The following is a 15,415-nucleotide window of genomic DNA, read 5'->3' as shown; positions in this document are numbered from 1 at the left end:
AGTCCGCGGCTGACATTCCAGAGGACACTCAAGCAGGATGGTGAAATTAATGTAGCTAATCCAATCACTAGGTAAGGCAAGATGGTGACATAGGCCACTGGGTAACCTACTTTAATCTCTCATTCTTGGATGGAGATGGCCAGCTAAAGGCAATTCTCCAGGACAGGTCAGTTACTTGCATCACTTCTCAGCACAAAAATTCTCCATGGCCTCTTATGTACTCAAGAGAGACCGGGGCTCGGTATCTCTTCACTGACTTCTTTATGCACTTTTGCTACCTGCCATCAAAAATCCCATACACATCCAACATTTCTGGTCCCCCTCCCCTGCTTGTAAAGATTTTTCCATTGTTTTCACTGCCGTATCACCCATGTCTAGAAGAGCGACTGGCACACAGTAGGCTCTCAGTACAAATTCACTGAATCAATAAATGATCAATTCGTCAGGGACGTCATTGGAGCCAGAGAGGAAGAGGCAGTACCAGGAGTCTGAGATTCGCTCTATCCACTCCGACCCAAGACCTGACAGGACACAGCCTTAAGACTTCGCCTTCTCCCCATCACAGAATAGCACAGTGTGACCACAGTGCACCCCGGCCGGCGGGGGGCGCTGGGGGGTGGCGCGGGGAGCAGCGCAAGAGGCCTGCCCTGGCCCCAGCTCACGCGAGACAGCAGAGGGCTGAGAAATTGGCCAATAGCCTCAAGGCCCATGAGTGGGCAGATGGGGCGATCTGTCCAGCCACCCAAGCTTGGAGGGAAAGGGGTCTGGTAGGCCTCCCACGGAAGCACAGAAGCTTCTCTGTTCCCCACCCTTGGGGTCCACAGGCTGCCACCTCCCCCATGCCATCACGCACCCCAACCAGCCCAGCCCTGCAGCCTCCTGGATAGAAACACTGTATCACCCACTTTATCAGCTGCCGGTCACAAGACACCAGAGGGAACCACTTGAAAATCATACTTCTGGTGTCTGCGCGGGTGGGGTAGAGGCTTTGAATTCCATTGTCTGGGTGAGAAACCTGAAGCTGTGTGACAGGGTAGAGAATCAACCAGGACGGACTCAGAGCTAGGATAAGAAAAGGAAAAATCTGGTGGGGCTGCGGACCTACCCCCGGGCCCCCCCGCAGGGGCTCTGGGATAGGCTTCCCTCCTCAGACCTCCCACCCAGGAGCCTAGGAATTCGGCCCCAGGGAACCAAAGCTAAAGGTACTACCAGAGCTGGGGCTTAACTCAGGTCACCACCAACACGGCCAGTCCCCTCCCTCCTCTGGCCTCCACAGGCCTCTTCTGAAAGCAGAGGACAGCACCAGCCCTGCCCCGTCCCCCACGGTGGCCCCCAGCCAGTTGTGGCTCTGGAGTCTTTGCCGTGTGGCTGGTCCACACTGAGGTTTGTTGTAAGGGGGAGCCATACACTAGGTTTCAAACACTTAGTACAAAAATAAAAGGGAACCACCACCTTAAGAATGATTTATACTGATCACGCACTGCGGTAATGTTTTGGCTCTACTGGGTTAAAATACTAAAATTTATTTCATTCCTCATTTTTACTCTTTAAAAATGTGGCTAACTTAACATATCCAAAATTTCATTTTCTTATTTATTTTCAAGATTTTATTTATTTATTTGAGAGAGAGAGAGAGACAAAACAAGCATTAGGAGCGGCAGAGAGAGAGGGAGAAGCAGGCTTCCCACTGAGCAGTGAGCCCAGCACTGGGCTGGATCCCAAGACACCCCCCCACCTCCGATCATGACCCGAGCTGAAGGCAGACACTACACCAACTGAGCCACCCAGGCACCCCATAACATTTTATTTAAGTAATCTCTACACCCAACGTTGGGCTCAGCTCACGACCCTGAGATCAACGGTGGCATGCTCTTTCCACTGAGCCGGCCAGGCGCCGCTAACTTAGGATTTTGTAAGATTTGAAATTACATATGTGGCTTGCAACTGTGGTTCCCACTGCGTTCCTCTCGGACCTCGCTGGACCAGGCCATGTCTGCGATTGCACAGGAAGCACGCGTAGAAACTTAAAGCAGCTGATGCTTCCTGGCTTCCATCTCTGAGAGGCCAACTCAGGGTGTCTGGGATGCCTGCAGAGGGCCCTGGTCATTCTGAGGGACAGCCACAGTGAGCACTGTCCCAAGGTCTCAAGTGGGGGCAGAGCTGGGAAGTCTCCACTCTTCCCTGCATTCTGCCCGCTCCTCCCCGGGCGGTCAGGATTCTGAGCATGGAGGCAGAGTTCAAGGTGACATCGTCACCTGGCGCCCCAGCCCAATCTCTGCTCTGCCCACACCCAACCTCTTCCTGACCTTGGCAACTTGCCCCAGTGCCTGCGCAGAGCCGGCCTCTCGGCTATCCCTCACACACCGCACCTGCCCAGGGCCCACGCAGATGGCCACATTTCAGGTCACAAGGAACGGCCTACTCTGGCCCAGAGCTGTGCCTCGGGGACCCGCCACCGGGACGGAACCCTGCCTCTGCCACTTAGCACCCCTCAGCCTCGGTCTCCCAATCTGGAGGTAAGGAGCCCCTACCACGATTTTCGCTGGGCTGGTTAGCGAGATAATGGAGAAAAGACACATGGGAAATGCTCCGTGAATAGTGACTATTAGCCATACTCCTTTCTCGTGCGCTAAGTGGAATCCAAAAGCTGCAGCTGTCTGGAATGCGGGGTGGTTAAAACATCATTGAAGAAACAGTATGTTTTAGTCAGTCTGTTCTGTGATCAAAAGCAAAGAAATAAACACTGAGCCCTACGCGACACACAAATGACTATCCACTGGACTGAGAAAGTCCTGGATGACGGCCAGGCCTCCCCGACGCTTCCTAAACACGCCCTCCCCTCCCCAAAGGAGGGTTTTAGCTTGCATGCCCCCTCCACACCCCAGCCCCATTTGAGAATGGAGGCAGGACTGAAGGTTGGGGAGGGGGAGGGGGCTGCAGTCAGTGCCAACAGTGTGACATCTGAGTCCTTGTCTGGGCAGGGGTTGCCTGCAGTGTAAATGGTCGGGATCTGGAATCCCAAGCCTGGACCTCCCTGCCTGGCTTCCCTTGTCCTGGCCACTCTCCCGTGCTGCTCCCAGCACACGGTCCCAGCCTACCCAGCCAGGAGTCTCCTCTCTACCCCGACACTCGCCTCCTTACTCCATCTTATTCCCTTTGTAGCAACGACACCACACCATGTCCTGTACTCATGAATCCGTGCACCCCGAGAAAGCGGGACTCCATGCGGTCCATACCACCTCCAGCACCAAATTTAATGCCTGTCGCATGGTAGGTCATAGACAAACATGGAAACGAACAGACGTATAAAATGCATGAGCAGAACAAGTGTGGACAGCAAGTTTCACCAAGTGAAAGCATCCCACGCCCTTATTTTGCAAAGACCTGAGCACCCGAGGCACCAGGGGCTTGCTAGAGGCTCAGCTTGGGAGCAGGCAAAGCCACCAAGTGCCACGTTTTTTGCCAAACACACGTGGCTATGCGCACAAACAGACCCTTATCACCAAGGCGGTGTGATTTCTGCAGAAGCCGCTATCACCGGGAGGTGCCTGGGTGGCTCAGTGGGTTAAGCCCCTGCCTTCGGCTCAGGTCATGATCCCAGGATCCTGGGATCAAGTCCCACATGGGGCTCCTTGCTCAGCGGGGAGCCTGCTTCTCTCTCTACCTCTCCCTGCCACTCTGCCTGCTTATGCTCTCTCTCTCTCTCTCCCCCTCTGACAAATAAATAAATAAAATCTTTAAAAAAAACAAGTTCTTCTTTAAAAAAAAAAAAAAAGTCGCTATCACCATCTTTGACTCCCCTGAATCACTACCAGCTTCGGGACCACCCAATAAAGTGATATCACGCCTCAAAAGCTGGGGTGGTCCCAGGACAGCTCCAGGGCTTGAAGATGCCCTATTACCCAGGTAAACTCACATCCTCCTTTGTTATTCCCCAAGAGGGTCTGCCTGAGCCAAAACCCCAGCCACCCCTCCCCAGACCCCTGAGCACCTCTGGCATTCTGGAGGCAGAGGAAAGGGTTCTGAACACAAACCCAAGGTCCAACCCAGCCTCCGCAGTGAGGGCCCAAGCATCCCTGGACAAGGTCCTAGATCTCTCAAGGCCTCAGATTCCTCCTCTGTGAAATGCAGGTCACGAGGGCGAGTTCTGGAAGGTGTATGAGCCTTGAAAGCCATCCTGGGATTGGAAGCCTGAAGCTTTAGCTCCAGCCAGGCTGACAACCGGGCACTAGGCAAAAGGAAGCTGCAGGGGTTCCTGGTCCAGGTCTGCCCCAGAGCATGGCAGCTCCTCTCCACCCAAGGTTTCCCCATCCCAGCAAAGGGAGGGGTCCACAACCGCAGCTCCCACCTGCTACTGTAACCATGAACACACTCTCCTCTCCTGGCTGCTGGGCCCATTGCACACACGACACAGGACGCAAGCAGCTGCCCAGGGAGAGAGGCAGACACTGCCACCCAGACTGGTCCGTACTAAACCCAGGCACCTTGTACTGGCCAGACCCTAGGTGCATTGCTGGGGTGTGAGAAGTATAGGATGGGAGAGAGGGAGCAGGCTTCACTGGAGAAGCCACTTGAGCTCTCTCTCTGGGTACATCACGTCCTTGAGAAGGTGCCCAGGCCCCTGATGAGTCCCACCTGATGGCCATCCCAAGGGGATCCAGATGGGGCCACCTCCGCTGGCCAGCACCCCCTTTTCCTAGCAGCTCCAGAAGCAGTAGCCCTCCTCACTTCTTTCCAGAGTGATGTTCCCTCTGCTGGTTGTCCCCGCCCCAGCAGGTTCTCCTCAAGTCCCCACTCGGGGAAAGGGCAGAGCCATGTTCAGTCCTGAGACCTCGAGGGAGGTGAACACTATGCCAGCTCTGGCCCAAGAAGGGTGCCCTCAGCACGGCTGTTCCAGATGGAGCAGCAGGAAGACCTCTCTCCCCTGGTGATGCACACTGTCCCGCAATGGCGGTTCTGCAACAGAGAGGCTTTGGGGTGTCCACAGGGGAGGACGAACTACTGAATTCCCAGCAGGAGCCTGACAGAGCGAGAGGAGCTGAGAGTGGGCCTCGGGGTGCATGCATATGCTCAGGGGCAGCACTAGGGCCCCCCCTGGGTGGGGCCCTGGACAAGAACGCAACCCGGAAGAAGAAAAATCAAGACTGCATTTCTGGCCACAGCCTGTCCCCTGGGAAGGGCGAAGCCAGTAAGACAGGCTCTTTTAAGATTGTTGCACATCGGTAAGACCTTCCTTGAACTGACTCTCCTTCAAGGACAAGGTCAGCGATGACATAAGGGGACGCCTGGCTAGCATTCGAGGTGCTGCTGGGGAAGGTGCTGACTCGTGGGGGAAGCCGAGGTCCCTCGGGGCAGAGCCCAGAGCACAGCCGGTGGGAGCACTGGCTGGAGGGCTGGCTGGCATGATCAGAGGGGACCCACAGCTACTTCTGCCCCCAGGGCTCTCCCATAGGGTGAATGTGCAGCCAATCTGAATGCCCACAGCCTCACCCACAACCCAGAGCCGGGAGGCCCCAGAAAGACACTCAGAACCCCTCAAGCCCACCCTACTCCTGCCCGCTCGAACCCTCCTGTGTCAAAAACCTACAAGCGCATCTCTACAGAAACACACAGCTGTCTGCTCAGAGGCACACCCAGACCCAACATGGAACGTAGGAACCCTACACACTCGTACACACAGGCACACAACCCTCGTTCCTTCTCCTCCCCTGCCCATTCCCCCCAACATACAGCTTCTGAGGTCAGCTGGGCCCCCTCGGCCAGGGTGCTCTCTTCCCCCATCCTGCAGCTGAGGGCACTGCCCACCCGGCTTCAACTTCACCTTCAGCTGTGGCCGGTTTGTTTGTCAGGCTACAGGTCCCTGGGGCTCCCAGCCAGGGAGCGGGAGCTTCCAGAGGAGCAGGGAGTGGCTACGCTGGCCCTCGGGGGCCTTCTCTTCACCTCTGAAAGTTGGGTAAAGAGAAACCTTGGACTCCTGGCCCTCAGCCAGGCCAAGCCCAGCTCCCAGCAAGGGAGTCCCACTCCTGTCATGCTCAAAGGTACTGGGGGAGGTGGGCACTGGGACAGAGGGGCTGCAGGGAAGCAGACGGGAGGAAGATTCACAGCCTCGTAAGGATGTCCCCAGAAGGGCTGGGGAGTGTCCCAGGGCAGCCTGGGACCTCAGTCACGCATGGGCCAGAGGCAGCTGGCCCAGGGAAGGGTACCCCCGCCTGGCGCCCTCACTCACCATCCTCCTGGCCTGGCCTCTTTGCACGGGCACCTAACCCTGATCCCTCGGAGAGGGACTGTCCTCCTGGCCTACCCCCCTCCCCCACAAATCGGGGAAACTCCTAGGCCCTCCCCTAGCCATCCCCCTACCCCACTCAGGCCTTCATGTCTCCAGCCCTGAGGCATTAGCAATTTCAGGATCATCCCAGACCTGGGGGAGGTGGTGGGAGGGCAAGGCACAAGCTGCTCAGGGCCTGGGGACTGAGGATTCCAGAGTCTAGGGCTCGTTCAACAGGTCTGGGCTTCGCCCACACCTCCTCTCCACGGAGCTATGGCTCAAGTCGTATGGGATACCTCCTGGGCAGACACCCTAAATCTAACTGAGGGCGGTGCCAGGGGTCAAACCAAGTGCCTGAGCACCCCAAATCTGGGGCCTTGCCAGAGCTCCTCCCCTGGTCCTTTCAAGAGTCCTCCCTGTTTTCAGCTTCCAAGAATACAGCCCTGTTAATCCACCACTACCTTGGGACAAGCACTGCCCTCAGGGCTAAATGGGATCCAGAGGCTTTTTTCAAAGAAGCCTGGTGCCAGATAAGGACTTGGGGAAACTGAGGCACAGGGAAGACGCAGACCCTGAGAAAACCCAGGAGACCACGCAGCCACGGGGACCCTGGTCCCACCTGAAGGCCCACAGGTCCTCCTGCCCTCTTCCAAGCGTCTGTTTTCTCCTGCCCGGGAGCTAGCAGAGCAGGGATCTGGGACAAGGTGCCGCCCACCCCCTAGCCTGGCCGGCTCACCTGGCCTTCCCGGCCTGTCAGTCCAGCTGTTCCGGAAAGAGAACATTTTCTTCTCACTCTATTTGGACAGCTGCAGGGATAGTGATGGTGAGAAGAGAATGTCTGATTACTGACAGAGGGGGCAGTGCGGGGACAGGGCCACAGGACCTCCCATGGGGTGGGCAGAGGGCTGGAGCTGTGGGGAGGTCCTGGGCGGGAGGCTAGGGACTGGGAGCTAGGTGGGGGCCTGGAGCAGCCTGACAGGACACAGGGAATGCCTGCCATTCACAAATAGGGTCACCAGAGGGGCTTCTGGAGCCGGGCCAGGGGTCTGGAGTAGTGAATGGCAGCCCAAGAGCAGCGAAGAAAATGACTCCCTTCTTTATGGAAAGTGCTCAGCTACAGGGCGGGGGCGGGGCGGGGTAGGGGGGTTGCCCAGCCCCAAACCCTTCCTCCCAGACAGATCTCTAGCCCTTCCTCAGTGGGTCCGGGTCCGGGTCCGGGGCTGATGGGTGGGGCTCAAGGAGATGAGGCATCAACTGGGCAAAAGTCAGAAGCCCTAGAGATCCCGCTCGTTCCCACTTTCGAAGACGGCAATTAGAATTGTAGGGTCAAGACATACTGTTTCCTCCTCTCTCTCCTTCCCAACGTTTTCTCTCTCTCTCTCTCTCTCACTCCCCTTTGCTCTCCTCCCCGTGTCCCTGTCCCCTTTCCAGCCATCCTGTCCCGGTGTCTCCCTGTCCCCATCTCCACCTCCTCCTGCCTGCCTCCCCCCAACTCCCCACCCTCGGGTTATGTAAGGGGCCTGAGAACACACAGAGGGAGCTTTGTTGTCAAACCAAATCCATAAGGAGCTGGAATCGGCCAACGCAGCTGTTCCCCATTCCCTCCGCCTTGGCAGAGTTGAGACGCTGGGCAGGAAGCCCCCACACGCCTCCATTTTGGGAGGCGGGGGGCAAACACTGGCCCAAGGGCCCCCAGGCAGCTAAATGGGTGGCCAGAGATCAGTCATCCTTGCGTGGGACTGCAGCAGGGGACCAGCTGGCCCACAAGACAGTACAGAGCCCCGTGCAAAGCCAGGTCACAAAGACCACAGAGAGGAGAACTCTGGGCTAGAAGCAGGCCTGGAAAGGGGGTGTGGGGGAAGAAGACACAGACTCCCCCAGGCCCACCTGTATTACTTGTCCACACACGGATGCACACCCATGCTCTCTTTCTCCTGCACAACCCACGTACACACTCATCCACACACTTACAGCATGCACACACACCCCCCCCATGTGGGCTCACCTGAAAGGTGTCTGAGCAGAAATCTCCTCCCTGCTCTGACCAGCCTCTTCCATCCCAGCAGGTCCCTCTGGGGAAAGAGCTGGAGCTCTGGAGAGAGGAGTGGGGAGGGCGGAGGTCAGAAGCCAAAGAAGCTCCACCAGCCCACTCTTCTTGGGAGACCCTCCGGCACTCGGACCAGGTCCCACCTTCCTGCCCAGGAGGACGTCCAGGGAGGTGGGTGAGGGCCCAGGGAGCAGAGTTTAAGTTTACTTTGAGTTTCCTCTGGGCCGGCACTGTCCCTTCACCAAGCCCAACTGCTGGAAGAACCATCTCATTAGAAAATTCTGGAGCTGCCAACAACAGCAGGCGCTCCTGAACCCCCAGAGCCCAGAAGGGAACCTCCCCGACAAAGGGAACCTCCCCGACCGCTGGAAATGCAGCTGCCGCGTGAAGACCACTCAGATGTTGAGGCAAGGAGCATGGGGGACTCCGGAGGACAGAAGGGGAAAGAAGAGGAGTCAGATGGGAAGGGAGGAAGAGAGAAGAACGGAAGGCAGAAAACGATAAGAAAAAGAAAAAGAGGGGCGCCTGGGTGGCTCAGTGGGTTAAGCCGCTGCCTTCGGCTCGGGTCATGATCTCAGAGTCCTGGGATCGAGCCCCACATCAGGCTCTCTGCTCAGCGGGGAGCCTGCTTCCTCCTCTCTCTCTGCCTGCCTCTCTGCCTGCTTGTGATCTCTGTCTGTCAAATAAATAAATAAAATCTTAAAAAAAAAAAGAAAAAGAAAGAAAAAGAAAAAAAAGAGGAAAAAAGGACCAAGGAGCAGACCAGCGGAGAAGGGGGGACAGTGATGTGGGGAGAAGGGCCCACACAGGAGGATGGGTGCCCCCCTCCAAGAGCACACTCCCCCCTGCCAGGCCAGGGCTAGCCCCCTCTGAGAACAGAGCAGGTCCTAGAGAAGCAGGATGACAGTGGACATTTCTAGAACGTGTCCTAGCCCACCCAGTCCCCCGTTGGCCATGCCCCTGGGGGTAGTGGAGCCCATCCTGGTCTTTGGGGCCTGGATGATGTCAGGACCTCAGAGAAAGGGATGAGATGGGGGCAGGGGGTGGGCGGAGGGGCAGAGGGGATGTTCAGGGAGCTTGAACAGCAAGTTACTTTTTTGAGTCTCAGCTCCCTCATTTGCAAAAAGAAACAGTTACAGAGCTGCTACTATGAGGCAGCGAGCTTCCAGATGTTGGGACAGCTCAGGGAGGAAGGCAGTTGCGGGTCCAGCCCCATGGTGACCTCCAAGGCCTTTCCCAACCTGCAAATGTTTACCTCCCTGGGCCTCCCAAACCTGGGAGGTGAGGCAGATGCCACAAGCCCAACTCACAGACCAGCTGATGGAGCACTAATCACCACCTGACACCTGCCAGAGGTTACAGACCTGGGTGCAGACAGAGAGGAGACAAAGGGTGCCATCAGCAGTGAGTGGCTCCCGCCCGGCCGCCTGCCTCTGGCCACCGGGGCCCCGCCGTTGGACACTCTTCAGCATCTGGGCACCCCCTTGAATCCCAGAAGACACAGCAGCCTGGCTTTTACAGAGTACGGGATTCCACGCCCTGGGGCATCACTGGAAACACTCTCTCTATCCAAAGTGCGGGTTCCACAGGGGAGGAACCCGAGGGCCTGAGGCCAGCGAGCGGGGAAAGGGGACAAGCCTAACACTTCTACCACACCGCCCAGAGCACCGCTCAACCCTAACCCCGTCCCCATATGGGGCAAGACTGGGACCCAAGGGCAGTGGGTCTCCCCTACACCGTCCCTGTACGTGGCAAGAGTGGGACCCAAGGGCACTCGGGGCACATGGGAGGAGCTGGGTGGTCCAGCAGGCTTCCCAGAGCAGAGCCTCGGGTTGGATGCTGAAGGACACTCGCCATTTAGGAAGGAGGTTACCCAGAGTAGCCAAGCCATTGGTGGCATGGGGGAGGGGAACAGATGGAGCAAAGGAGATGAGAACACATGCGGCATGCTACTGGGAAAATAAAAGTCTTAATGGGGTTGAATGGGGAGGTTCCCAAATAAAACTCTTTAAATTCCAGAAAACCCTCTGTCCTACTTTCACATGAGATTTTATGTGCAAAGCCTTCGAGAAGGCATCGAAGAGCAACTGTTAGAGTTGAAGCAATGATAGGGGTGAACCCCACCTCCTAAGTGGACACCGGAGTGGGGCTCCAGCCCTAGGGTCACCTCTCTTGGCCCCGAACGGGAGGAGAGGACCGATGTCAGGACAAGAGGGGAGATTAGGACCCGTCTGTGCAAGTACCTCAAGTTTGGGCTGAGGAGGGGAGACAGGAACAGGAACGGGTCCAGCTGCACCCGGGAGGGGGGCTGGAATGAGGGGCAGGCCCTCCTCAGGGGGCAGACTCCTGTCCTGTGCCTCCTGCCTGCCTCTCCAGCGCCTAGAGAGACCCCGGGTTTGGGGTCGGGGGAGCATGGCAGCAAGCGGGGCCAGGCCAGGCCCTTCTCGGACAGACAGCTCACCTGTCAAAAGGGCAGCTTTCTTCCTTTGCCTCAGGAAAAACAGGAAGGAAAGCAGGAACACAGTGAAGACAGAAAAAACCCAAGGTACCTCTTCCATACATTTATCAAACAAATATTTACCGAGCACTTACTGTTTGCTATACATCATTCCAACCATGAATACAGCAGTGAGCAAGACAGACAGGTTCTTGGAGCTTACACCAAAATCCTAAAATCTCAGGGGAGAAAATACCTTAAAAGTTTTCAAGCCCGCTGCACACAACCAATACACCCCTCCTACGCCTGCATCTCCCTGGGACTGTCCCTGTCAAGGTCACAGGTGTATGCTTAAACATCTCTGATGATGAGCAACGTGCCCCCTCCAAAGGCAGAAGTGCGCTCCTGAAATCTCCAGCTAGCCCCATCGAGGGCCCTGCTGGCCTCCCTCCCTAACCGGCCTCCGCAGAGCCTGAGGCAAGGGAGTCAACAGAGCATCAGAGGCCCTGGGAGAAGGTGCAGGTTTTATTTTATTATGGCACAAAACAGAAGGATGCATCTCTAGTTCTGCTCATTCTGAGCCAATGACCTGGGACCAACAGAAACAAGCGGACCCCATGCTCACCTGTCCAGAGCTCCGGGGTCCCTCAGCCTTTGCAGCTGTGACTGCCCTGCTCACTTCCCTTCCTGAAGCCTCTGGCAGTGGTCCCCAGGTCCCCAGGGCGCGCCCTCACTGGCCCCCACTTCTCTCCTGCTGTCCCTTCCAACCAGACCTCCCACCCCAAGACCTGAGCCACCTGCAGGGGCAGGGGAAGGGGGGCCATGGGACGGGCGCCTGTGGACCGGGCCAAAGGGAAGCTCACCCCCACCCCCACCCCTGGGACTGAGAGCTGCTCTCCTGAAAGAGCTTCTCCTGCCAGGAGCCAGGCAAGGACGGGTGTCGAGGAGGATCCGGAACAAAGGTGCTCCTGCCTGGCAGGGACCTGGGAATGGCAGACCCTGGACCCTGGGGGCAGCCACATTGGCCCAAGTCCCCGAGCTCGGACCTGTAGGGCCACTCCCCTTCCCCACGTGTCGCCACGGTTGTCAGCTGAGGCCTGGCAGCCCTGTGGGCGGAGAGCCGCATTTCCAAAGGAATAGGAGCCGGGCGGGCGGGCCAGATGGAAGCAATTACCGGGGGAAAAGAGGGAGAGGTGGGGGCTGGGAGGGGCTGACAAGCAGGGAGCCTGCACTCTGGGCAGGGGTGCCACGGCGGGCATGGGGAGGTGTGGGGTTTGGGTCGGCACAAAGAATTCTGGGCGGGGAGTCCAGAGGTGGAGGTTGTGGTCGGCCTTGTCACCAACGCACTGTGGCCTTGAGCAAAGCCCTTCACAGCTCTGAACCTCTTCAGGCACCAAAGGATGGGGAAACGAGTTTGGGGGAGCAGTGGAGAGCTCAACTGTGAAAAGCAGGTTTCCAAAACAGCCCCAGATACAAGTCCCCTGCTCAGCTGCTTAGGAGCTGTGACCTTGGCCAAAGTTTCAACTGCCAGATCCTCATTTCTTCACAGATAAATGGGCTGAATGAAAGGTGTGTATGAGGCTTACAGGAAGGGATAGAAATAAGCCTCCGGCACATCCTTTTCTTTTGTCTGTTTGTTAAGCGTATGGGGCCAGGCTTTAAGAAGTGCTTGATTGGGTGCCTCGGTGGCTTAGTGGGTTAAGCCTCTGCCTTCAGCTCGGGTCCTGATCTCAGGGTCCTGGGGGTCCGGAGGGCTCCGGCTCTTTGCTCACCAGGAAACTGGCCTACGGAACCCCTGCCTACGTGTGATGACTGTCAAATAAATAAATAAAATATCTTTTTAAAAAAGAGAGAGAGAAGCGCTTGGTTGACACATGGTAAGTACTTGTGTTATTTGCTAAGCCTTTTTTATTGTAAAGACAGGTGTTTACAAAGGCTGCTAGGGAGGAGGACATGCGGCAGGCGGTAGACACAAGGAACACGGCTGTAGCCCCTGGAACCCACACCCTCCTGCAGGAGGATTTGGATCAAAGGCAGAAGCAACAGCGTGTGGGCCCAGCCCTCTGCAAACGGGACCCCGTCCTCTCCAGCCACCCCCAGCCTCCCCATCCCACCCCAGGAAACCAGATCCCGGAGCCCGTGACCCACTTGGCTGGGCTGCAGAGGGAAAGTCCACGCAGGAAGGAGGAACCATCCCACCCCACAAGGACAGCTGCCTGTGGGCTTCTGCTGCCCGGCCTCATCACACTCGAGGCCCCGGGAGACACTGAGGGCTTCACCAGGCTGGCACCTGGCATCAGTCCTAGCAGCAGCCCCTCCACCCTGCTGGGCAGAAGCCAGGGCCTCAGACTCTGGAGTCGTCCCAGCATCTTTCCACAGGGCAGCTCTGCAGGGCTGGGGTAGGCAGAGAGAGTGTCAGGAGCTGTCTGTATGTCTCCTGATCCTAGGCAAGGGGCCAAGACCAGAAGAAAAGCTGCAGTTCTGGACGCTGAAGGCCCTTCTCACCCTGGAAAGCAACCGACCCCACGCCAGTCGTTGACAGAGCTCAGCCCCTGCTGGGCTTGGGGGCACGGGGCTGGGGCCCAGGCCTCAACCACTTGCAGCTAGATTCAACCACTTCCTCCGTCTAAGAGTCACACACACACACACACACACACACTGGGAATGAGGGAAAGGGGTGATTCTGAGGCCAAGGGTGGCTGGCAACCCACCCAGAGGCCCTCAGAACATGGACGCAGGAGTGCTGAGCCCTTCTGGGAAGGGAGAACCAAAGGGCAGAGGGGAAACAAAGGACCACAGCTTCCAAAATCTACCTACGTTCATCCTTTTCTCAAGGCAACCAAAAGTTTCAGGTCAAGGTCCCACACCCGAAGAAGGAAGCAGGGCCCAGGGTGTGGGGGTAAGGGAAGCACAGCTAGCTGCTGGTGGGGGTGGGGGGGGTGCGGTGGCAGAGCCAGGGAATATCTCACCACAGGGCAGCTAAGGAGTCAGTGGGTGGGGAGGTGACAGAAAGTTCTAGAAGTTTTCTGGGCATCCTTCCCTCACTACCCAACTGCCCTGCTCTCCAGAGTCCATCTCCAGGGGCTTGGGAGCTCAGATGAGTTCTGGTGCCTGCCTTGATTTCCATCAGGAGACTTGGCCCTCAGCCTCTGGGATGTTCTATGACACTGATCTGGAGGGTCCCTTTCAGGAGGCTGGAGCTCTCCCTCCTCTGTGGGCTGTGGAACCATTTTGTATTATTCTAAGGTAGAGCAAGCCCTTCCCCAAGACAGAAGGTGTAAACCATCCTGACAGGAGGAATTCATAGGACTGCTGGGCAGCCTCTCTGAGGTGAGACCCAGAGAATGTGTCCAGGTAGGGTCCGAGGGGGCACCCAAGACAGGGTAGAGGCCAGGCCAGCATGGGGTAACTACAGAATGCCCACAGGTAAAGCTGGAACAGAGGAAGGGGGTCCAACTTCTCTGCTCCTGCTGGGGAAGTTCAGCCAGGGAGTGGTGGAGGTGGAGGCGGGGGTCTTTCCCAGAATTTGTTACAATTCCAGAAAGTATCAGATTCTTGGTTCTACCCAGAAAATTGGATCCTAAAACAGCTGAGAGGGTGGAGGGGGCCACATAACTCTGTTTCTGAGGAGTGGTGAGCAAGTCACTGCTTTGGGTAGAGAAGCTGGAGAGAAGGGAAGAAGGCATCCCGGAAGGCGCAGTGGGCTTCCACGGCCTGGACCTCTGCTCCCAGGAAAGGGGCTCCCTGCTGTCCTGAGGAGTAACCCATGCGTGAGCTACAGATGCCGTCTTGGCCCACAGTCCCGGCAGACGATTCAAGCGATTCGTACTTTCCCTTCCTAAGTTCTTCCAACTATGCGCCCCTCCTCACCCCCTCTGCTTGGGCTGGGGAGGGGAGAGGGACTGGCCCCAGCTCCTGGCTCACCTGCAACCGCCTGATGAAACCCAGGGCCCCCTGGTCGGCCAAGATCTCCCACCCAGCGCAGGGATGCTGAGGGGTGGTCCAGAGAGCCCTCCGTGGATAGGGGAACAGAGCAAGGTCAGAGCACCACCTCCGCTCAGGCCCACCCCTCCCGGCAAAGAGAAAAGACCCCACAAGGTCATTTCCAGGCACCCTCTGCGGAATTAGCGGGCAGCTCCGGAGGGCGAGTAAGGGCGGAGGGCGAGTAAGGGCGTGGGAGCAGCACTACTCTCAGCGAACACTGCTTCCTTCAAGCAGGCACCCCTTCGAGCACTTCACACACATCAATGTATTTAAAATCACCCTCGAGAAGGCCACGGCCAGGGCCTGGAGGAGGCGGGGACAGAGTGCAGCTCAGGAGAAAGCAGCCTAGGCTTGTGCCTCGTGCAACAACCCGGCACACACCAGGCTCGTTCCCAGGGTTCTGCGAAGAAGTCAGCCTGAACTTGGCTTTCTCGCTGCGCCTCCCTCCAGTGGTGGAAAGCACAGGCTTTCAGAAGCCTGTGGGGGTGCCTGCCCGTGGGTGGCCATGAGGTCAGACAAGCACAGCTGAGCACCTGAACACTGCCTATACCCCTCACCCCCCCCCCCCCCGCCTTCCAGAAGGAGCCCCCTAGCTAAGCAAGGCCTTCAGGACTGGCTCTGTGGAACGGAGGAAGCAGCAACTGTCCATCAGGCCTCCCATGGCCCAGAGAGAGCTTCCCCC

The 15,415-nt window shown here is 57.4% G+C and overlaps 1 protein-coding gene across 6 annotated transcripts in view; it reads right to left on the bottom strand.

Annotated features, from left to right (window-relative positions):
• ST3GAL4 (ST3 beta-galactoside alpha-2,3-sialyltransferase 4) overlaps nucleotides 1-15,415 on the bottom strand; it is a 34,749-nt gene that overhangs the window by 18,198 nt on the left and 1,136 nt on the right. For 2 of the 6 annotated variants that reach the window (XM_082683927.1, XM_082683929.1), the window contains 2 exons: nucleotides 8,271-8,357; nucleotides 7,002-7,071 (listed from right to left, as the gene is read on the bottom strand). The exons of 2 other annotated variants lie outside the window; for them this stretch is intronic. In XM_082683927.1, coding sequence (XP_082540053.1) covers nucleotides 7,002-7,071; nucleotides 8,271-8,323 — 123 coding nt within the window. In that variant the 5' untranslated portion in view covers nucleotides 8,324-8,357. The remainder of the gene's footprint in view (nucleotides 1-7,001; nucleotides 7,072-8,270; nucleotides 8,358-15,415) is intronic. 2 more of the 6 variants (XM_082683932.1, XM_082683931.1) reach the window with 1 other exon arrangement.

Source organism: Mustela nivalis, assembly GCF_964662115.1.
Source record: "Mustela nivalis genome assembly, chromosome: 9".
NCBI lineage: Eukaryota > Metazoa > Chordata > Mammalia > Carnivora > Mustelidae > Mustela > Mustela nivalis.
The sequence above is the reverse complement of the archived record's forward strand: the minus strand, read 5'-3'. Positions and strand labels throughout refer to the sequence as shown.